At 39.9% G+C, this 24,103-nt stretch overlaps 1 protein-coding gene and 1 long non-coding RNA gene across 4 annotated transcripts; one reads left to right on the top strand and one right to left on the bottom strand.

Moving 5' to 3' along the window:
* The first annotated feature begins 449 nt into the window (after window positions 1-449).
* On the top strand, window positions 450-1,133 carry LOC309845896. Its single transcript, XR_014301578.1, has 2 exons — window positions 450-811; window positions 886-1,133. It is a non-coding gene; the product is annotated as an uncharacterized lncRNA (long non-coding RNA).
* Window positions 702-23,342, bottom strand: CD274 (CD274 molecule). 3 transcript variants are annotated; one of them, XR_014301572.1, is made up of 7 exons: window positions 23,067-23,342; window positions 16,906-16,971; window positions 16,256-16,597; window positions 8,570-8,860; window positions 6,057-6,689; window positions 4,644-4,703; window positions 702-3,645 (listed from the first exon to the last, which is right to left on the bottom strand). XR_014301572.1 is itself a non-coding variant. In XM_082694331.1 (7 exons), exons 2-7 carry the CDS (start codon window positions 16,955-16,957, stop codon window positions 3,587-3,589), a joined length of 912 nt encoding a protein of 303 aa, XP_082550457.1. In that variant the 5' UTR covers window positions 16,958-16,971; window positions 23,067-23,342; the 3' UTR covers window positions 702-3,586. The 3 variants fall into 3 exon arrangements, 2 of the variants coding, with proteins under 2 accessions (XP_082550457.1, XP_082550458.1); XM_082694331.1 differs by having other exon boundaries at window positions 6,582-6,689; XM_082694332.1 differs by having other exon boundaries at window positions 6,582-6,689; window positions 23,042-23,271.
* Between the last annotated feature and the right edge of the window lie 761 nt (window positions 23,343-24,103).

The raw sequence follows: 24,103 nt of genomic DNA on the forward strand, positions 1-24,103 counted from the left end.
TACTCAGAGTCTTTCTTTGAAAACATCTAGAATCCAACTGTATTCTTGGGAATAGTTGTTATCTTTTGAGTGTCTGATTCAGAGAAATGATCACCAGTCTCTTTAAAGTGAGCTTGCTGACTCAGCAATTAAGAGTCCTATACTTCTTTGAATGACAACCGTTTTCATGTTTGTCTTTTACTATAAATCTTTTTATGGCCCCCGCCCCCAGACCAGGCCTTAATCCTTTCCTTGACTTCATGCTAAACATCTCACTTCCTTTTCAGAATGTGAAGACGGGACACATTCAGCTTTATAGGCACTGGCTTGGGTATCCATGTTTACTGATCTGAGAAGAGTCCTCTCTGAGAGGAAAGTCCCTTTGTTTCCTCAGAGCCATCTTGGGGACCACTCCTTCTCTCTCATTCTCCTTCCCTCAGATCTTCAATTTGTACAACGCAATTTTGACTCTTTTCTTGGTATTGTCCTAAAAGAAGCTATAGAGTAAGAAAGAAGGAAAGTTTCCAATACACTCTTTTGAAGAAAAATTTTTCTTTCAGCATTTTTATCGGCACAGAACTAAGAGTATGCCACGTAAAAAGCAGCCATGAAGATAAGAACTGGGAAGGTAGCTGCAGATATTCCCAGGAACTTTTTCCACCGGGACATTACACTGGGTGTTGTTTTATAAAGTCTAGAAAACAAGACAGTGGACAGGCTGGTGCACCAAGGAACAAAATAAATAAGAATATTTTATTAAATTAATGCAGGTGTAAACAATGACAATTAAAATGTAGAACTAAATAATTGCCTCTCAGCCAAGCCATTGAGAGTGAAACACAAGACAAGGGGATAAAGTGCCTTTCAAATCCAACACATAAGAGACATTAACATTTAGGAATGGAGTGAATCGAGTGTACTCCGGCTCACCCAGAATCCTCCCTTACACTTCACACAAAGGATATCGTCATGCAAACAAGGGATGTTGTACAGATGAACATGAACAAAAAGACAACAGGAGTTCTGTCGGAGATTCTGTTTCCTCAGCCTTGACAGGTGGCAAAACAAAGGTTCTCTTTGTCAATAACCTAGGTAAATGGCCAAGAGAGCAGGAATATGCTGGGACCTCGTGGGAGGCATGGGAACCTCAAAGCCTTTGAAACACAACATCTTAGATCTATGTAGTGATGAGAACTGGTAGGACTCAGGGGTTCGGGCACAGCTCATGGCCTTTTCTAGCACAGGTAGGAGTCAAGGTACATTACTGAAATTTCCAAAAAACACAACACAACACAACACAACACAACACAACACCCACTCCTGTCATTTTACGAACACAATATCAAAGTCTATTTTTTACTCAAGAGAAAACAGATAGGAAAAAAACACAAGTTCCAGACATGATTCTGTCACATAAAATTAGAAATAAAGTCAGCCTTTTTAGGACCAGGTTGACCCAGGGTACCCTGGAGAACCCAATGGTCTCACTATGAGGAACACAAAATAAACCAAATCCAAACTCAGTCATAGAGCAATCAGTCAACAATAACTTGTCATCCAAATGTCAATGAAGTACATATTTAGCATGTACTAAGTCTTATAAAAGATACTAACAGGCTATGGAAAAGCTGATCTGGAAATAAATAAGAGATAGTGTCTGGCCTCTGGGAACTTCACATTTGTTCCAACAGCCCCATGAGAAATAATACAGTAAATAAAAATAGCAAAGTGCACAGCAGGCAAATAGTGTGTTACCATTTATGTGAATAAAAATATACCTTTTATATATGTTTCTACGTATATTACCAAATATCTTTAGAAGATTACAAGAACAAAAGGCAAGAGTAGCTGCTTCTGGAAAGGAAAACCCATCTGGCTAGGAAGATGGAATGAGGACTTTTTAATGTCTCCTCTTGGACCTTCTGCATTTTGAATCATAGAAAGGTATGAATTCAAATTTTAGCAGCACTTAAATAAAAGAAGAGAGAACTGCTGGACAATAGCAACACCATATACATAAACGTCAGATGGCATGGCAAAGGCAAACAAATCAAACATAAATATAATGATAGAAAAGGAGCTCAAGAGTTATTTCCCACAATTTAAGAAAATACTGACTTGTTCTCATCAACTAAAATCAGTTTGATTAAAATGTGTTTGGGGGGCGCCTGGGTGGCTCAGATGGTGAAGTGTCTGTCTTCAGCTGGGGTTGTGATTGAACAGTCCTGGGATTGAGCCCCATGTCGGGATCCCTGCTCAGTAGGGAGTCTACTTTCCTCTCTGCCTCTGCCTCTCTCCCCTGCTCATGCTCTCTCTGTCTCCCTCTCTCAAATAAATAAATAAAATATTTTTAAAAATGTATTTTGAACTTCCAAGGAACACCCTGAAGGACTGCCCAGGGCATGCCCTCCCTTAGGGAGCCTTTCTAGTCTCTCCTCTCCACGCCATCTTTCTCCCCCAACACCTTATGTCATTTAACTGCAATACGCTGTAATAATGAATTTCCTTTTCAGTCTTCCCCGTGATACTCTGAGCTCCTAAAAGAGAGGTTCTTTGTCTTGCTCAGTCACTGCCTGGCCTAGTGACACGGGTGCTTCCTAAATGTTTGCTGAATGAATTTCTTAAAGCAAAACACAGCTCTAGACTATATCGTAAAAGGACAGTGAGTGACAGTTGTAGAAATCTGAGATCTGCTATTTACTGACTCAGGCGAGTTACTTTAGCTCTCTGCTCCCTCAGCTGTGAAATGGGTATGATAACAGTGCTTACCACAACATAGCTATCCTAGGCATTAAATGAGATTCTGTGTGTAGGATGCCATATAGTTGTTAACGCTGACATTTAAAATGGAACAGATACTGCAGTGACATATCTTACCTTAGGGTCTGAGAATAAGATTATTCGAGTCAACCAAAGTACTGGTGGGTTAAACAAGGTAATATCCTATATAAACCACAGATCTGCTCTCTACGCTTCCTATGTCCTGGTAGCTGTGGAGGATACCAAGCACCTCATCAATACTACACATTTTACTGAGCATGCACAACTCACTAAGCAGTAAATTTAGTTTCGTGACAAAATTCTAACTTCTGCTACAGATTATCTTCAAAAGAAATCATTCACGACCACACTCACATGACAAGACTCCAAAGACTCAAAATAAATGAAAATCCCATACTTAAATACTGTTGCAACACTGGGACTCTCAGTCACACAGAGGACAAGCAGAGACACTGAGTGAAGGCCAAGGGCACTTCTGCAGGAACTGACCATTAAGTCGGGGAATCACAACTTGTTTGCCTCGGATGAGCGATGGGCGATTTGCACGGGGGCTCATCTTTCAGGAGCGTCCCCTCTCTCTCCCTTAGACGCCCCTGAGTCTCCCAGTTGTTCTGAAGGACCTTGCAGCCAGCCCCCTCTGCTCCTTCTTGCTTTGTTCTCTTCCTCTTTTCTCCCAGCTTCCACAGTTGAGTGCTTGGGCCTGGAAGTCCTGCATCATCGGCAGCTCGCCCGGCCCGCGGCGCTGCTCTGGTCACGCGTCGCTCTGCCAAACTCAAACCACGGCCAGAGAATCCCTGCTTTTAAGATCAGGAGTTTCAATGCTGGATTATGTCTCTTCAGATTGTATCTCTGGAGACTGATGATGGCAGGCATAACTCATACTTGCTAGACGATAGAACAGATTTATTCGCAATGAGAGAGAAGCAGATATTTATGTCCAATTATCTTTATATGATAAAGGGTGACCAACTGTCTGGTTTGCCCTGGTTTGTTCTGGTTTTAAAACCGGGAATCCCGTGTCCTGAAAAACTCCTTAATTCTGGGCAAAGCAAGAGAGATGGCTAGTCACCCTAGGATTCGCCAAACAATATTCACCATTTAGTTTTATAAAAGAGTTGACTGGAATTGACCACATAATGAAAACTGCCTGGGCTCATCCAACTTACTTAGATTACTTTAAATTAGGGCTTGTTGTGAAGTTTGGTCTCCAATTGCACTAGAAAGAATTAGAAATCTTAATATAACTTTTTTCTTAGTTCAGTCAGCTAGGTGAGATCTTTCTGATGTTTTATAAATGGAAATATTTATGGTAAAATGAATTTAAATGGATAGGTTAAGAGTAAAGTTTTACAGCCAGGCTAGTGGGTTACAGGTATGTTCTTGGGCAATTTGATATTTTTCTTGACCCTCTGTTTTCTCTACTATAAAATAGGAAATATCCTTGTATTTATCTCTTTGATTTTGTGGGGGGAGATTAAACAAGGCAATATATATGAAGTAGTTAGCACAGTGTCTGCTGCTTAAGTTTCATCTATCTATCTATCTATCTTTCTATCTATCTATCTTACTCACCCACTTAAGTCAACTTGTCCCCTTTTGCAAGGAGGTGTTAGGATGCAGAGCTATAAATCTAGCAGAGAGAAGCTGCCTCCTCCCCCATCCCCAAAGCTGCTCACCTGTCTACACTCCAGGCTACCCCTAAATTTCCTCAGACTATGGGAAGAGTTCTTGTGCCAATTGTAAGGTAAAGAGGAGCCAGCAGTTTCAACAGCCAGCATTCTTTAGAGTGAGGAGAGATTACGGCTGATAGCTTTCTCCTTGTTATTACTTTAACTTTTTGTTTCTATTTCTTTCAACTTTCTAACCCCTGCTAATATTCTTACCATTTTGTTTCTTTGAGTTCCTGTCTTGGGTGACACATTTTTCCATATCCATCATTTTCCCTTGAGAAAAAAAAAAAAAAGTCATTTCTATTCCCTTGTAACACAGCCCTACATCCCACATAGTGACTCAAGTTTCAATTCCAAGTTCCTATGAAACATTTTTAATCCCCTAGGAAATCTGGTAGACTTCTGAATTTATTCCACGGGTTTCAACCCCTGAGGTCAGTTCAACAGTTTAGGGCATATGCTTTCGGTCCTACATTTATTTTTAAAGTTTACTTATTTTTTTAGTAATCTCTACAGCTGATGTAGGGCTCAAAGTCACAACCCCAAGACCAAGAGTTGCACGGCCTTCTGACTGAGCCAGGAAGGTGCATGCTCCTAGATTTTCTTTAGGAGGATATACTTTAATTCTCCATCCTTCCCTCAAAGATAGACAACACACTGAGACACTTTATTATACATTAGTTTTCTAGTCATTCCTAATGATGACTATTTACTTTCCATGAGGAAATATTCAAAATGTAAGTTGGCAAGAGTCACTTCCTTGGACTAATCTACTCCATCTCAAGATCATCATGTCATTGGACCTTGAGCCTTCTATTCTGGATAACTGTCTCAGTTCTGTTAAATACCTATTCTTTAGAAATAGCTGACCTCCACTCGATTACACCACTTTCCCAGATCCACCCATCCTCTTAAGCGGCTTGGGGGAATTTTTCAACCACCATTGGAATTCCCTCCCATCTTCCACTTCCCTATTTGACCTCAAATAACTCTACACACAGATCATCACTGGATCCCCTGGTATACTTCTCAAAGTACTGGGGAAATGTCTACTTTAAATCATCTTAAAATGGAAGGAAATTATTTGAATAGACTCATTTTCCTGTGTTTAAATTGTTCCCATGTGCAAATTGAGAAATAAACACATGCAAATTATTTTGAAAACTGTAGAATACCCTCAGCCAGAAATCTTGTAAAATACTCTATGGTAAAAGCATCACCATTCTACAGAAAACAAAACGAAACTATTTTATTTCTTAGTGTGCCCAGAAACGAGCTCAATATAACAGTGCAACTAATGGGGCACATGGGTGGCTCAGTGAGTTAAGCCTCTGCCTTCGGCTCAGGTCATGATCAGGGTCCTGGGATCAAGTCCTGCATCGGGCTCTCTGCTCAGCAGGGAGCCTGCTTCCTTCTTTCTCTGCCTGCCTCTCTGCCTACTTGTGATCTGTCTGTCAAATAAATACATAAAATCTTAAAAAAAAAATAGTGCAACTAATGCAAGACTCAAATTCAACCCAAGCTGACAAGCATTTTAGCTTTTCCTCCCTTACTCTAAGTCTCGGGTTATTTGCATGATGGAAAGAAACTGTATGATGCCTGGTCTCCTTCACCCTCTGTACGTACCATTCTCCCACCTCTCACTGCCATACACATGATCTTCACTCGGCAATCCTGCACGGCTTTACTGTCATTGCTATCGAACAGTGGAATGTGTTTGTGCCACTTTTCGAAGGCAAACCAGGTTTGCCTGCAGCTATGGTCCAATTGTCACCCCCTTGGAAATGCTACTATAAGTGTTCACTGCCACCTTCCAATGTAAGCAATGCTGCAGGACAGTGAAATGAACAGGACTGTAGTAAGAGATGACACAGTTTTACACGGTGGCATAGCTGAAACCCACTTTGCATAATTGAAAGCAGCTCCTAGAAGAGAATGCTAGTAAGAAGGCAGCATTTTATAAATCCATGTTTCCTGATTGGGCCATCATTAGCATTCTGGGTAGGAGAGTTCCCAGTTACATGGGACTGAGGTGCATATTACAGAGGTTGAGCATCTCTGGCTCTGCCTATAAGTGCCACCTTGACAAAAGTAGCTGCCCCATACATTTCTCCATACGCACAGTGGAGACCATTGCACTAAAGGAGATACCATTTCTCTTTAGACAGAAAATGACTGCCGGGATTACACCAAGAAACACCAGGACAGCTCCCAGAACCATGAAGTGAGTCCTCTCATTTGATGGAACCGGAAGTGGTTCTGAAAAACAAAAGAATCCAAAAAGAAAGTGAAGGTGAAATTTTGATGGGAAGAGGTTAAGAGAAGAATCATCCTTGAAGTTGAATTTCAGTTAGCTTTCGGTTACAAATAGTTCCTGACCAGTGAGCGGCTGGAATGGGGAGATACCGCTGATAGGAAGATGGGAGCCGCACAGAAAAGTGGAAGCCGCCCAGGCTTTGGACAGATGGGCCTGGGGCTACGTTCTGCTGCCACTCACTAGCTTTGAGATCTCAGGCAAATCCTTTCACCTGCCTACAAAATGGAAATGATAATAAATTTATTGTGAGACCAGTGTTTGTGAAGAGCTCAGTACTAACTATGAGACTCGGTGACCTCCCTTGTATTCTTTTACCTAGAAGCTAGCGCCTGATGCACATGGTAAAGATGGAACAGGAAGGCCAACTGGCACTGCCCAAGAGCATCTACCTCCTGGTGTGTGTGGCCACGGTTGAGGGCCATTGCTCACTATCTTTTCTTTCTCAGTTTGAACATCTTGAAACATCTGATCCTGGGTACTTCTCACCAGTCTGTCTGTGGGTCCATGAAAGAAAAGGGTCCCCTGGCACATGATATTCAGAGACCACTGCTTCCATTAGCCATGATCCCTGACGACCTCATTCAAGCTTTAAAGCTACAATAGTGGTCAACCTTTCTCTAGTAGCTTACATTTTACAAAGCCTGTTTATATCTATTTCGATCTCAAAATAAGTTCAGTTAGTCATGCAATATAAAAAAAAAAATCCTTGGTGATAGAGGAGGAAACAGAACCCAAGCATTTTGGTGAATTACCCTAAGTCTTCCCTCAGATAAGTTGTCATAAAGCAACTTTTAAATGGCAAGAACCCACAAACACAGCCCCTACCAAAGTGACTCATAACCCAGTAAAAGCATCTCTTTAAGTTTCTCAACTTTTTTTCCCCCCTCTTTTCATTCATGGGACAATCTTGTATTGCCCTTTCCTGTTGGTTGAATTTTCCACCTGAGGTCTTTGATGTTTTTTCTGAAGTAGCTGAAGCTAAACTGGCAACCTCTACTAGAAGTGGGGGACACGAGAAGTGTTTCTCAGAACACCCCTGGGTTCATGTTAACTTCATGCTCTCCTGCTCCACTTTCTCCAAAGGTCTCAGCCTCTCATCAGATTCTGCAGCCCACTGTACCCACTCCTGTATGGTAGTAAGAAAAAGAAATAATTGAGTCTGTGCTGGGAAGAGCCTCAAATCATATTCATACATTGTAGCTCACTCACCCCTACAGTAACCTTGCCCAATAGTTTATAACTTTTATAACTGTTATAATTAAGGAAAGTGAAACACACAGAAGTTGAGCAGCTTAGACAGGGACCACAAGCTTATGTCTCATGCACTAAGCAGAGAAACTGCTTTGTGTTGAAATGCCATAGACTATCTTGGGGGTGGGGTGGATGGATGGGGTATGTTCCATTTGCTGGCTACCACAGAAACCCTGGAAAGAAAAGAGCAGCTCTGATGTGCTGGGATCTAGATTCCTGCAACACTGCCTAAGCTGCCCCCAGGTCCCTTAGCTACAAAAGCATTTTCTACATGGGGTGGGATTGCCTTACCTGTTTCTTATCTGTTTCCTGGAAAGTGTGAACAGTGTCTTACTCTTCTATGAGCCCCTGATGCCTGGCACATAGGGCATATTCAGTAAATATTTGCCGAATGTTTATTAAACAGCATTATGACTTGGATGAATGCAGATGAGGAAGCTTTTTCTAAGTATAGTGTTATACATGAATTCACTTATTTAATGAATGATGGATGCCTACAATGAAAAGGCAACATGCTAGAGGCCAAAGGACAGCAGGAGGTACATTTGAATTGAGACATTCAGAAAACTACCTGGGATGACCAACTTAGCAGTATTGTTTCTGTCTTCCTCAGGACCTGATCTTCGAAAAGTGCAATAGAAAATCTCATTAGCTGTTGTGTTGATTCTCAGCGTGCTGGTCACATTGAAAAGCTTCTCTTCCCCGTTGGAATTAGAGATGGTGGTTTTGCCACTCAGGACTTGATGGTCGCTGTTTGTCCAGATGACTTCAGCCTCAGGGTAACCCTCAGCCTGACACATTAGTTCGTGTTCAGAGGTGACAGGATCCACAGAAATTCTTTGGTTGATTCTGCGGTATGGGGCTAGGTCATGAGCAAAAAGAAGTTAGGGCTTTCACTTAGGACAAAACTAGATAATGTGACTTGGTGTCATCTACATTAGGAAAAGTATCAGTTCAGGCAGGTTCTCAGAGAAACAAGCTTGATGTTCAGATGTTTCAGCAGTGAGAAACCCCTATCAGTCCTGCTTCAGCTTGCCCACTCATAGCTGAGCTATGTTTTAGCTCAAAGGAACAACTACTTTGCTATGAAAATCATATTGCTCTTTTTATTAGCTCCAAGCAAATGCACAGATTAAAGAGAATTGTCATCTTTAAACCAATAGTCTTTTCACCCAAATATAAAATATGTCTTTCCATTTACTCAAGTCTTTGTATCTTTCTCATAAAGCTTTATAGTTTTTACATAGGGCCAGTCCTTTTCTTCTTAACTTTACTTCCTGGATATTTTCTTTTTGTTGTTGTATTTCTGTCTTCGTAGCATGAACCTCTCCAGCTGACCAGCATGGTTTTCTTAGCCTTTATTTAATAAACAGAAAATCTGGTTTTCATGTTCCATTCACTTTTCCAACTATGGGGTCAAGGATCAGAAATTAGGCATGAAAAGAGTATGATATCATTACAGAAAGTACTACGTGTTCCTGAATCACACTTTTTAAAGTTTAAACTTTTTTTTTAAAGAATTTATTTATTTATTTGACAGCGAGAGATCACAAGTAGGCAGAGAGGCAGGCAGAGAGAGAGAGGAGGAAGCAAGGCTCCCTGCTGAGCAGAGAGCCAGTTGTGGGACTCGATCCCAGGACCCTGGGATCATGACCTGAGCCGAAGGCAGTCGCTCAACCCACTAAGCCAACTTATGTTCTACTTCAAAATAGTTTTAGATTTACAGAAAAGTGGCAAAGATAGCACAGAGCCCCCACCTACCTTTCACCCAATTCCCCCCTATTGTTAACACCTTGTACTACCATGGTGAATTTGTCAGAAATAAGGAACCAATGTTAGTACATTACTATTAGCTGAACTTCACACTTTGTTCCATTTCACTAGTTTTCCCTTAATGTCCTTTTTCTATTCTGGGATCTCTTGCAGAATACCACATTTGTGATACTTATTTTTTTAACTTTTTTTTATGCTGGCTATTTGAATAAATCATCTAAATAATTATTATACTCAAGAAAGAAAGTTTAAATATTAGGTCATTAATGAAAACTTAACTCACTGCTTTGGGACCCTTTTAGGATTAAGATATCAAGTGTACTATTTTAGTAGATTATTTAATGCATTTACATCACCTAAGATCTTCATTCATGTTTATTCGTTACAAGCATGGTAATGTGTCATTATTCTGTTGTTATAATCTTTATTGTACTCCTAATACTTTAATGTAACCACCAGTGGTCCACACAGAGCCTTGACTTTCCATTCCTTTACCAAAGGTGTGACAATGGCTTTGTGATAAGATCTATTCAGAGGGATTTAATACAAGGCAGCCAGAATCAAAGAAGAATGAAATGATGTGATGTTTTTGTGTTCTTGATTCCATGAATCACCTATAGAAACACTGGAAAGCAACATAATTATAAGTTCAAAACACATAAATAATGGTTCTCATGAGTACTTGAGTCCTCAACCTTGTATCTGTTATGTTCAACAATCCTTCAAAAAAAATAAAGCCATTGATCATACTTCCTAAATAGTATTACCATAACAGGGTCTAGTTCACATAGCACAGGGCTTTATTTCTGGGCAATTTAGTTTACAAGACTAAAATCACAGATAATGGTGAAGTACTAAAGGTAAAATGTTAGCTTTTTTACTCTTATCATTTTTAACAGAATAATAAAGGAGAATGTTGTTTTATGCCTAAGCATATGTATAAATGTGGTATGCTTCTCAGGATCCAATAAATGAGTGGAGTTGTTCTACTCATTGGTTAGATATCCACTATTCTAGTCTCTAAAGTAGGACGCATGTATTGCGATACAGGAAGAAAATATTAGAACTTCCACTTACATATAAATTTTTATCATAATAATTAAGAAATAATCTAAGCTCAATCAACTTTACTAATTGACACTGAGCCTCACTTTCTATGCCACATGAGGGTCTTACGGGAAGAGGGAAGTTTTGTAGACAATGCGGTTATGAACACTGGGGTGCATGTATCCCTTTGGGTTAGTATTTTTGTATCCTTTGGGTAAATGCCTGGCAGTGTAATTGCTGGAACATAGGGTAGTTCTATTTTCACCTTTCTGAGGAACCTTCATACTGTTTTCCTACAATATCCCAATTATGGAAACAACCCATCTGTCCATTGACTGATGAATGGATAAAGAAACCATGTATGTATGTGAATATAAACACAAACACACAGACGTGTGGACATGCACGCGTGCGCACACACACACACACACACACACACAAGTATTACTCAGCCATAAAAAAGAATGAGCTCTTTTTTTTTTATTTGCAATGATGTGGATGGAACTACAGAGTAAAATACTAAGTGAAATAGTAAAAAAAAAAAAGTCAAATATCATATGATTTCATACATACTGGAATTTAAGAAACAAAACAAATACGCATAGGGGAAAAAAAGAGAGAGAAGGCAAACCAAGAAACAGACGCTTAACTGTAGAGAGCAAACTGATGGTTACCAGAGGGGAGGTGGGTGGAGGGATGGGTTAAAAAGGTGATGCAGATTAAGAAGGGCACTTGTGATAAGCATTTGTTGTTTTATGAAGTGCTGAATCCCTAAACTGTACACTTGAAACTAAAAACAAAAACCAATACTCAAGGGGCGCTTGGGTGGCTCAGTGGGTTAAAGCCTCTGCCTTCGGTTCAGGTCATGATCCCAGGGTCCTGGGATCGAGCCCCACATCAGGCTCTCTGCTCAGCAGGGAACCTGCTTCCTCCTCTCTCTCTCTCTGCCTGCATCTCTGCCTACTTGTGATCTCTGTCTGTCAAATAAATGAATAAAATCTTAAAAAAATAAAAATAAAAAAACAAAACCAATACTCAAGATTTTCAAGACCATCCACCTTTGTTAACAATGAATTTCACCTTAAACTATTAGCTAATGATAGTGAATCATCATAATTAGCAAGGCATTAAAATAGGATTACATTTTTATTTCATTCTTTAAAAATTTCTGTCTTTATACATTTATTTTTTTTTAATTTTTTATTTTTTATAAACATATATTTTTATCCCCAGGGGTACAGGTCTGTGAATCGCCAGGTTTACACACTTCACAGCACTCACCAAAGCACATACCCTCCCCAATGTGTCTTTATACATTTAGAGAAGGTACAATACATTAGGTTGAACCATATGAAGTTAATGACGTTCAACTTCTTTTACCTTTTAAAAATGCCAATTTCTTATGCTATATCCTTTACGTTAGCATAAGTATATCCTTTCTAACTGTATACACACACAAACACACATATTAGCTAACATGCTTTACTGATGGAGTACGTTATCAACCAGACTCCTGGTTTAGTAGATACAGAGCACACATGTGCTGATCCAATGGTCACATCAAGACCAAGAAAAGCTCACTGTAGTTTTGAAGTCAATATACCATTTTATACACACTCTGGAGGTATAAATGGAGGGGAGTAAAATCTGGTTGTTAGGGACACATACTTCAGAACTAGACTAGTGAGTTCAAAACCTGCCTTTACCACTTACTGGCTGAGTGAACTTGGGTATATTACTTAACTTCTTTGGGCTTCAATTTACTCCTCCATAAAATGAGAAGAACACCACACACATCACTGAATCTACTACTAAACTCCTGGTTTAGTAGATACAGAGCACACATGTGCTAATCCAATGGTCACATCAAGACCAAGAAAAGCTCACTGTAGTTTTGAAGTCAATATACCACTTTATACACACTCTGGAGGTATAAATGGAGGGGAGTAAAATCTGGTTGTTAGGGACACATACTTCAGAACTAGACTAGTGAGTTCAAAACCTGCCTTTACCACTTACTGGCTGAGTGAACTTGGGTACATTACTTAACTTCTTTGGGCTTCAATTTACTCCTCCATAAAATGAGAAGAACACCACACACATCACTGAATCTAAGATGCCATCTACAGAAAGACACACTTAGATATGAGATAGTAAAATGTGAAAACATACATCTTAGACATAATGGAGCCCCTACCCCATAGAGTCGTTTGAGGATTAAATGAGTTAGTATAGACAAAATGGTTGGGACAGGGCCTGGCATGTAACAAGTACTACATGAGTGTTAATCTCTACTACGGTAAGTACTAGAGCTGCTCCCCCTCCCCTTACTACTACCATTGAAATGTACTCGTGTAATAGTCTTCAGAAAGAACTGGCAGTGCCTCACAAACAGACTTGGAAATAAGTTTTCACATCTTCAAACCTCTTCATGTTTCAAAATTTTTAGCCCTATCCTATTTGAGGAAATATTTCATTCATTCATTCATTCATTCAACAGATATTTTTTGTGTGCTCTTGTCAAACTCCTCTTACATGTCAATTCCTAGGGATTGAGCAGTAAATAAAACAGACCCAAATCTCTGGCTTTGTGGAGTACATATTCAAGAAAGAGGAGAGCAATAATAATACAGGTGCATCTGTATGCGTTAGATGAGGATGAACAGGTTACGTGATACATTAGATGGCGAAAAACACTATAGAAAAAATATAAAGGCTGGCTGGTGAACTGGGGAGTGATGGGGTTGGTGGGGAATGATAGCAGTTAATCCTTGGTTCATATGAACAAATTAGCTTCACCAGGACAATGGTGCAAAATTTCGTTCTTTCAGTTGTCTGATCCCATTTAAGTTCCTTAAAGTATGAGTGGGTGTTTCATTTTCCTCGTTATTAGGTTCAATGTTTACAGGAAAACAGCATTCTTAATTGAAATTCAAATGCCTGAGAGTATGATATTTAAACTGATAAGCATGAAAGGGGCAATAATACCCAGAGTGATAACAATAATTGAGTTAATCCAAAACTAAAGTCTTAGCGCATTTCAGTTTTGAAATGCTTCACCTATAAAATCCCATGGTGAGTAAACTCCCTGTGGGGAAGCTGTGTTACCACATATTTGCAGTGATGGGAAGAGAAGTGTTACTGTGAAATCATTTGCATATAGAGGTGACTCAGGAATTATACTTCCTTGAGTTGTGAAGTTCATGCAAGAAGGCTGTTTGCATTGGTGACACTGCCCCAGTGCAAGTGAAGCTTCGTGGCTGACTTATTCTCAGTGTAGCTCAACTCAACACCCAAGACCCCTGTTTGCAAATGACCACAGGATGGACTGGGACTAGGATGCCAATTAAGTAATTTATAATATAAAACGGAATGGACAAAACAAATCAGATAGTCAAATCTGGCTGGTCATCTGCTTTGCTCTATCAGGAACCCCTTCTTGGAAAATCCTCCAGTGCCAAAAGTTTCCTACTGTGTTGAGCCGTAACAAAGGACATTACAGATCAACATAGGATATTAGAGAGACCAGAGTACCTGAAAGAACACTCTTCCTTGTTACAGGACAGCTGTACCACTCTGCATACTCGCCAAAGGTTGATGAAAGACCCTCTCTTCTGGAAGCGGAAACTTACGCTCTATACTTCCTTTTACCTGACTGCCAAGCTTACAGTCTTCCTCCCCAGCCCAGATTCAGCAATGCTGGCTGTTCATGGGACTAAGCACTGATAATTTCTTCAATGTTATGAAACACAGTCAAGTGTGCTGATGAGCTGAAGAAAAGTTGAAAATCCCAACCTGGGATCCCACCAGCTTGCTTTCGTAAAAATCACTGTTCTGGAGAAGTATATGGCAAAATAAAATGAAAATTAAATCTACTTCCCCAAGTGGACATGCAACGTGGGGGGGTTAAGTGGGTAGGAGAAGAATAAATGAAACAAGATGGGACTGGGAGGGAGACAAACCATAAGTGACTCTTAATCTCACAAAACAAACTGAGGGTTGCTGGGGGGAGGGGGGTTGGGAGAAGCGGGGAGGGGTGATGGACATTGGGGAGGGTATGTGCTATGGTGAGTGCTGTGAAGTGTGTAAACCTGGCGATTCACAGACCTGTACCCCTGGGGATAAAAATATATTATATGTTTATTTTAAAAAAAAATCTACTTCCCAAGACAAGGGACATCTTGACCACAGAAACATTAACTGATCCAGAATCAGAAACCCAGTAACGTGCCATAAAAATAGATGCATTTCTCCCAGTTGCTATATTATTTGGATTGAGTTTACAATGATCATTTATCCCTTTACAATGAATGTAAACATCTACTTGTAATACTGACCTTCAGACCTACTAACTGGTAGTTAGACCAGGAATGAAAGAACAAGGAGTAATGAATGACTGGATTCTTGTCATACACCTAAAGGTCATCATGTAAATGAAAGAAGCTGGCAGATAATCTCAGAACTGTGACTAGAGAGGGCAGATACTAGCTCAGTATCAGAAAATAATTTCAAAAGGCTATGGAAGGGAGGTCCAAGTGACCGGGTGTCATTGTGGAAAGTATGTGAGCAGAAGGTCCCTTGGGGGGATTTCTGTTCTTCAGGAGTTTGGATCAGCTGCTCTTACTTGGGATCCTTTCATCTCTCAATTCTATGAATCTTAACAGTGAAAGTAGAGGGGATGAGCTAAGGTGTTTTCCTTTTCTTATCTAGTGGCAACACAAAATTTTGAACGCAGGTGACCTGATGACATATTTGTGGGTCAGTACTCGGGAATTTGACACTCCCAGTTCCTCTACAACACTCCAAGATAAGAGCCGTGTAGCCTTTCAAGATGAATATATGCCCAGTGAGCACAGTTTATACTGTCTCTAAAGAATAGTTTCCTTTATGTTTGATATTATTTTTTTGCCTTTATAGATTGACTTCAAGTCTTTTTAAATGTGAAACTCACAGTGGGGTTTGTTTTTATTAATTTGTGAGTTGACATAGAGAGGTATAAAGGAAGGAAAATGATGGCCGACTTAATAAATTAAAAAAAAAATTATAGATGAATAAAAAACTTCCTGGCAGGACACAGAAACAGTGGCTACTATCTTGACATGCCACGGAAGATGGCAGTGAAGTGAGGAGGACACTCTTGTAATTCGTGTCATCCCCTTCCACAGTTTCTGAATGGTTTGCAAGTACATGTATCATCATAATAAAAACGAAAAGACCAGGAATTTTTTAGGAGAACAGAACATACTGTGGAACATGCCCCTACCATGTCTGGCTCTGGATCTCCAGAGGCTGCCAAAGAGGAAGTGTTTGAGAAATGCTCACTGGAGGAGCATGTGAATGAATGAATGAGCAGACTGCCCCTGTGGAGAGCAAGGTGGATCTCCAAGAGGGAAAGTGCTCATAAAGACTGGGCCTCTTCACCTGTATGCATCCTTACCATGAACTTTCAAAGTAATCCGCTTGTAGTCAGCACCGCCATAGCCAATCAAACAGCAGTAAACCCCCGCATCCTGCAACTTCACGTCTGTGATCTGAAGCGCGGCCTTCCCCAAGAAGAGCTGGTCCTTCAGCAGCTGGGCCCTCTGGCTGTAGCTGCTGTGCTGAACTTGCAGGTCTTCTTTCCCGTCCACAAACTGAATAATTTTCTTATCCTCCATTTCCCAGTAGACGATTAGCGCAAGCAGGTTTAACTGTTTTTCTATTGGGAATTTGCATTCCATGGTCACATTGCCGCCGTACTCCACCACATACAGTTCCTTGGAAACTGTGATTGTAAATGCTGTAGAGGAAGACGATCAATTTTCAGAAGTTGGGAAACTCCTCAAAAAATATACAGATAGTTACAGTAATTATCCCTGGGAAATGGATAACAGGTAATAGAGAAATAGATAATGGGTTAATTTTCCTACTTTCAGTTTGACCATATATCTTTGTCCAATACAGTGGGTTTATGAGATACAGAAAGAAAAACAGAACATTCTTCCTACAAAAAAAAATTACATTCATCTTAAATTCATCTTAAATAATTATTACAGCTTTTAACTTATGGTTAAATATAGAACCTAATGAAAGGATTTGGTGTCTTACCTTTCAGCAAATAGCAGTGGGCCATGAATGCAAAGACACTAAATATCCTCATTTTTCTGGAGTGACCTAATTATGGAAAATATAAAAACAAAAATGCTTTATTCAATAATTGAGCACCCAGACATTATGGGTCCTGGCAGTACTAAATAAATAGCCTTCAGATAACCAATAAAATGATTTGTAAGTGTGAAAATGCAGCATGAAATTTAGAAGTTTAATACCTTTACTTAATATCCCACAGTCCTATAAAGCCAAATGGAAAAAAGTTACAGTGATGAGAATCTTTAAATGTAATTACAAGGCTTGAAAAAAAACTTATAATGAACACTCGAAACAGGCTAAGAAGAAATTATACTAAAATCCTCTCAACTATTTCATGTTTTTTTCTGCAGTATAATATCTAGAAATCCAAACCTGCCCTGTGCAAAATTTCAATGCAAGGACAACCTGACCTCCACATCTCTCACCTTTCAAAGCTTTTTCTTCCACCCTAGACCCTGAACACTTTCATCCTGTCCTTAACTACCCAAGCCTTCTGTATCACCATCCCAACTATGCTACTTTTCTTGCAGGTGCCATCCTTTGGAAATCTCCTCTTCTGTCTTTCGCTTATTCCAAGTTATAAATTCTATTCTCTCAATAAACTGATTCTGCTAGTAGCAGGAATGAGAAGGAGAAACAGTTGAATTTGACCAATTCATACTAAGATGTGAATGACTTACACCCACTCTTTTAGGGCTAGAATCCGCCTAGATTCTATTCTTCATTTTGTCACTCTGAGTGAAATTCTACCAATTATTTAATTTGGCAAACATTGATTGAACAACTGTTCTGTCCCAGGCACTATTTTAGGTACTAGGAATATAGCAGTGAACAAGAAAAAAAAAAACACTCTCATTTTGGACCTTATATTCAAGTAGGGGAATAAATAAAGAAGATTTGTACTGCATTTCAGCAAATTTATTTCTTAATACACTTTCCCTCTTCTGTTATACATATGTTTACACACTTTGAGAAGTCAGTTTTGCCTCTTAAGGTCTCTTTGACCTCTTGTATACATATAAAAACTCACTAATGATCAGTTAATCTATGCTATACATATATAAGACAGAAGATTTATGCTCCTAATATGTAAATAGTTCCAAAAAAATCAGTAAGAAAACCAAACACAACTCAACAGAAAACGAGCAAAACGTTCTAGCACACAGTTCAGAGAGTAAGAAATATAAATGACATCTATACATCAGTAAGGATGCTCATAGATGGGACTGGAAGAGATTATGCTGAGTGAAATGAGTCAAGCAGAGAGAGTCAATTATCATATGGTTTCACTCACTTGTGGAGCATAAGGAATAACATGGAGGACATTGGGAGATGGAGAGGAGAAGTGAGTTGGGGGAAATCAGAGAGGGAGACAAACCATGAGAGACTGTGGACTCTGAGAGACAAATTGAGGGTTTTGTGGGTTGCGGGGTGAGTCCAGTGGTGGGTATTGTGGAGGGCACGTATTGCATGGAGCACTGGGTGTGGTGCATAAACAATGAATTTTGGAACACTGAAAAAAATAAAATTTAAAAAATGAAAACAAAAAGGAAGATGCTTAATATCAACAATTTTTTAAAAAGCTTAAGTTTAAAACATTAGGTACTGTTTTTCACTTATTAGCTTAACCAAAATTATAAAGATTCCTAATATTTAGTGCTCGTAAGGATATGAACAAATGGGTTTTCTCACTCCCTGGTGGTAGGATTGTGAAGTTATATAACATTTTTTGGAAAGCAATTTGGTTATCTCCATTAAAATTTTACAAGCTTTCACTTCCTCTCCTAGAAATGTATGCTACAAAAACAAAAACATATACATAAACAATACATGTGATGTGACGACATTGCTAATCTTAGCCACAAACTGGGAATATTCCAGATAGCCTAACTAGTTAAATGTTGTGACGGTCCTACAATGTAATACCACTAAGGACAGAATTGTATTAATCTTGCAAAGATGTAGAAAGTAAATTGTAGAGCTATACATGTAGCAGAAATCTACTTCAGTTTAAAAAAAAAAGAAAGAAAAATCTGTGTGTGTTTAGACATAGGGAATGTCCAGAAAAATCCATACCAACATACTGATAGTGATTAACTCTAGGAGTGAAATCAGAGGGACAATAAGCAGGCTTTCACTTTTCTATATCTTTTTAAAGATTTATTTATTTATAAGAGAGATAGCAAGAGAAAGGCAGAGGGAGATGGAGAGAGAGAATCCCAAGCAACCTTCATGCTGAGCGAGGATCCCCACATGAAGCTCGATCCCATGACCCTCAGATTATGACCTGAGCCTAAACCGAGTCTGACACCCATCTGACTGAGCCACCCAGGCACCCCATTTTTAAAATAAATTTTCAAAGGAAGAAAGGATGGGAGAAAAAGAAAAGAAAAAAAGGGAGATGAGATTGTTAATGATTTCTTTGGTGTTTTTCCATGTCTGTATTTTCAAATAAATGGGTATGCTTTCCTCTTCTTAGGAAAAAAAAAAAAAAAATTTTAGTGAACCATTTCACCTTGTTAAGCTGCGGAATGTTTAGGAGACAGCATAGTAGAATGGAAAGAACCCTAGAAACTCACACATCAGAGATGAGGCAGCGTAATAATATTTTTTATTTTTATGTTTTTCTTCATTATCTAATATAAACACAATATAGAAAATGAAAAAAGAAGGGAAAAATCACCGACTATTCCATTACTTTAGCCCAGGAAACATTTCCTAATGCCTAGAAACATTTTTGGTGGTCAAAATGCAGTGGGGTGGTGGCAAGGACTGCTACTTCCTACTGGTGGAGGCCAGGAATGCTGTTGCTAACCATCTACAATGCGCAGGACAGCCACCACAGCAGAGACTTATCTAGGCCTCCTTGTCAACAGTGCCAAGGTTGAGCAACCTTGCAACCACTGTGAGCATTCCAGTACACATTTTTCTTCTAGTCTTTCTCCCTATGAATCTTTGTAAAAGCAATCATAACCTTATCATATATTTAACACTCTTTTTTTCATTAACTATATCAATATGTTTTCCATTTTACCAAATGATATTCATAAATATTTTGGAGTTCCTATAATGTTTAGTTCCCCTACCGTTCGGTTTAAGATTGTTCCCAATTTTAAAAATATCATAGATATTTGTGTATTCAGCAAATATTTAAGTGCCTATGGTGTGCCACGTTGCAGGCCAGGCCCTAAGAACTGATTCCCCAAGTAGAATTTTTAATCAAGGAGAAAGACCATCTTCCTGGTTCTTGACACATGTAGATAACTGGTACGAGTTACATTGTATCTTTACTGGGTATGGTTTTAAAAATATTTTTTCTGATTTGATTATTGAGAAGTTATAATTTGAATGTTTCATGGGTTTGTTGATTATTTTGGTTCTTTTGTGAATCACTTCATCATTTTTCACCCTGTTTATCTTATTAGTTTCTTATCAATCTGTATGAACCATTCATGTTCATATACACATACGCAGGTAGAAATAAAAAACAATGAAGTAAAATAATCATCATTCTCTTGTTAGAGTTAGGTGCATAATTCCTGTTTTTCTCCTTTCTGTTCTCATGCACGCCTGTAAGAATATGAAGATTGTTGAAATGAGTCTGCAGAAGCTATCTCCATGACCTTTGCTTGGGCAAGAGTTGATTTCACCACAACCAAAACACAACAAAAAACCAAACCAACTGTAATATTATAAACCGAAATACACTTGTTGGGCAAAAGAAAACTTAAGATAACCTTTAAGATACCCAAGCAAAGAACTGCTGAATACAAAGGGAAATGAAACCCATTCATGGGTTAAAATTCGTTTTCCCAATGTTTATGGTATACTCTGGTAGACTTCCTATCCTTAAAATGAATTTGGTTGAAAAGTTTACTGGACTCTGATGGGTTAGAGTTGATATTTACCTAATTCCTCATGATACCACCTTTTTCCAAGGTTTCCTTCCCTTGGAGTACAGCTGTCATTAGTGGGAGGAAAAAAGGAAGGACAGAGACCATGTGAGTAACCGTGCTCCCTACATCATCCCACATCAGGGCAGTTGGTCTAAGAGAACACTGACATCTTCAAGTAAGAAACTATATGATGGTGTATCTGGATTCCCAAACAAGAGCATTCGAAGAGCAAGGAAATGCGGACTAGGGAAGAAGTGAAGAATGGGGAAGCAGGTTTGCCCCTGGGGAACTCAGTATAACACTATGGAACCTGTAGCACTTCTGTATCTCCCAAGGATTGCAAGGTAGGAGGAAAAGACAGGAAAAGAATTCAAGCTCAAAAGTAGGAGCAAGAAGCGTCTTGATAGCTGTTGGTTTAGGGTTTCCTTTTCCTTTTATTTATACTTACAGTTTTATAAAAACTATAATTTAATTTTCAAAAAAAAAATCCTAGAGTTCAACAACATATCTCCAAGATGAAAACCCACCACATTAATAGATCGAGAGTGATCTATTTAACCCAACTAAACCCTGTGCCCAGACTCCTTCCCCTCAGTTACCCTGAGACATTCTTATATGTTTCCCAGGTGGATTCAAATCTCCATTCTTACCTCAGTGGTTTCTTTTAAGACTACACTCTACTGTCCTGTAACCTCTGCCTACTCTATTCCACTGAAAAAGGCTGATTTTTTTTTCTTTAGACTATCATCGTTCTTAAAAACTGTGGGCAATGTAAATGGGGCTCTTTCTTAAAGGCGATTTCCAATATGAATCGAAAGACCTTTAAAATATTTAGACTCTTCACCTAAGTAGTTAAACTTAAAAGAGTTTATCTGAAGTGAAATAATCAGTAATGTCCCAGAGATTTACAAGCAATGATGTTCACGGAATGGCTAAGACACTTAACCACTATAAATAATCTTTATGCCTAGCATGGGGTATTAATTTTGTACCATGGGGTGTCAATTTTGTACCAGCCATTTAAAAAATATTTATCACATTTTAGAAGACTATTTAATCCATAGAGAGGTACCTGGATGGCTCAGTTGGTTAAGTGTCTGCTTTCAGCTCAGGTCATGATCTCAGGGACCTGGGATCAAGTCCCTCACTGGGCTCTCTACTCAGTGGGGAGTCTGCTTCTCCCTCTCACTCTTTTTCTGTGGTCTCCCTCTCTCTAAAATAAAATCTTAAAAAAAAAGATCCATAGAAAAATCACACAAAGCATTTTTTTTTTAGGTGCAAACAAGGCGAAACAATGATACTTGAAACACTCCCTGTATTATAAGACAAAAAGGCCATGGTATTTCTCCATCAGGACTCCTGAAGGTCCTCAAAGCAAACAGAGCAAAGAGCTCCGTTTGGGGTATCCTGGCTTGCTCTTACAGTAGGAGATGCTGCTGGTGTGATGACTGACTCAGAGCATACTGCTAGGGAGCAGCTGAGGGTGGACGAGGACCCAGGTGTCTGACCTCCAGCCTAGGAATTTCCCGCTAGAACAGCTACCTACCCCAGGGCCATATTCTTGAACGCACAGAAACATACTTAAAAAACTGGTATTAAGCAAAACTGAATCCCTACCTCCGCCCTGCCCTACGAAAGGTCGAACCTCTTATTAGTATTAGTCTATACAGGTATTAGTCTATACAGGTATCAGCTCTACAGCCTCGTCAAACCATCACGCTTTGACTGGTCCTTCTCTTCTCTTCCACCCAAAGAAAAGGACTTCAGGGGCACCTGGGTGGCTCAGTGGGTTAAAGCCTCTGCCCTCGGCTCAGGTCATGATCTCAGGGTCCTGGGATCAAGCCGCATCGGGCTCTCTGCTCAGCAAGGAGCCTGCTTCCTCCTCTCTCTCTGCCTGCCCCTCTGCCTACTTGTGATCTCTGTCTCTGTCAAGTAAATAAATTAAAAAAGAAAAAGAAAAAGAAAAAGAAAAGGACTTCAGACCAGCTGCTTTTTAAATTGCCACCCGAGGGGCACCTGGTGGCTCAGTGGGTTAAGCCTCTTCCTTCGGCTCAGGTCATGATCCCAGGGTCCTGGGATGGAGCCCCGCATCGGGCTCTCTGCTCACCAGCGAGCCTGCTGCCTCCTCTGTCTCTGCCTGCCTCTCTGCCCACTTGCGATCTCTGTCAAATAAATAAGTAAAATTAAGTAAAGTGCACCTCTGGAGGGAAGGATGCTCCCTACCTGCTGGCGGAGGGGCTGGCGGCGGGCTCGCGGGCTCAGCACGCTCTGTCCAGGCGGCGGGGCTGCGGGGCGGTGGGGCTGCCGCCAGCTAGCGAGGCTCACTAATGAGCAGGCGAGGGGAGGGGCCGAGGTCTCCGCCGCGCCCCGCCCCCCTCGCCCGTCCACCGCCCAGCCGGGTCAATCCGCGTTAGGGTTAGTTACTTCCCTCTGGGCTGCCCCGCTTTCCAGTGGGGAAATTAGCGGATTCCGCGCTCTTGGAAAAAAAAAGGTGAAACTGAAACTTACCGTTCAGTTTCTTGTAAATCAGCTTTCTAAAAAGAAAAGCTTCAGACATCATCAAACATCATCCTCTATTTTTAAGATTTATGTATTTATTTGGCACAGAGACATCACAAGCAGCGGGAGCAGCAGACAGAGGGAGAAGCAGGCTCCCCACTGAGCAGGGAGCCTTATGTGGAGCCTGATCCCAGGACCCTGAGATCATGAACTGAGTCAAAGGCAGATGCTTAACTGACTGAGCCACCCAGGAGTTCCCAACATCTCATATTTTTAAAAACAAAGGTTTAAAACAGCCCAACTTCAGACGTTGTAAAGTAAATTACCATAAGGATTTCAGACAGTTTTATCTTTAGGATCCAGACACCTTAAATTCTGCCATCAGGTTCCTCCCTCTGATAAAAAGCTTTTTACAAGATGAGGGAACCTCTTCACATAACTTGATGTAATTCTACAATATATACAAAATATAATGACAGGTCACAAAGCTTTGATTTTTATTCTAGAAAGTAGGTGTGTCTATAATAGGAAATATATTTTTAATACGTGGATTTTGAGGACTTCCTCAAAGTTCCTCGACATAATGAAACTTCAGTTGCTTTGTCATTAGAAGAACTTCCTATCACCAGTTACACCTTTTTTTTTTTTAAAGATTTTATTTATTTATTTGACAGAGAGAAATTACAAGCACACTGAGAGGCAGGCAGAGAGAGAGAGAGAAGGAAGCAGGCTCCCTGCTGAGCAGAGAGCCCGATTCGGGA

Source organism: Mustela nivalis (assembly GCF_964662115.1).
Source record: "Mustela nivalis genome assembly, chromosome: 13".
Classification (NCBI taxonomy): domain Eukaryota; kingdom Metazoa; phylum Chordata; class Mammalia; order Carnivora; family Mustelidae; genus Mustela; species Mustela nivalis.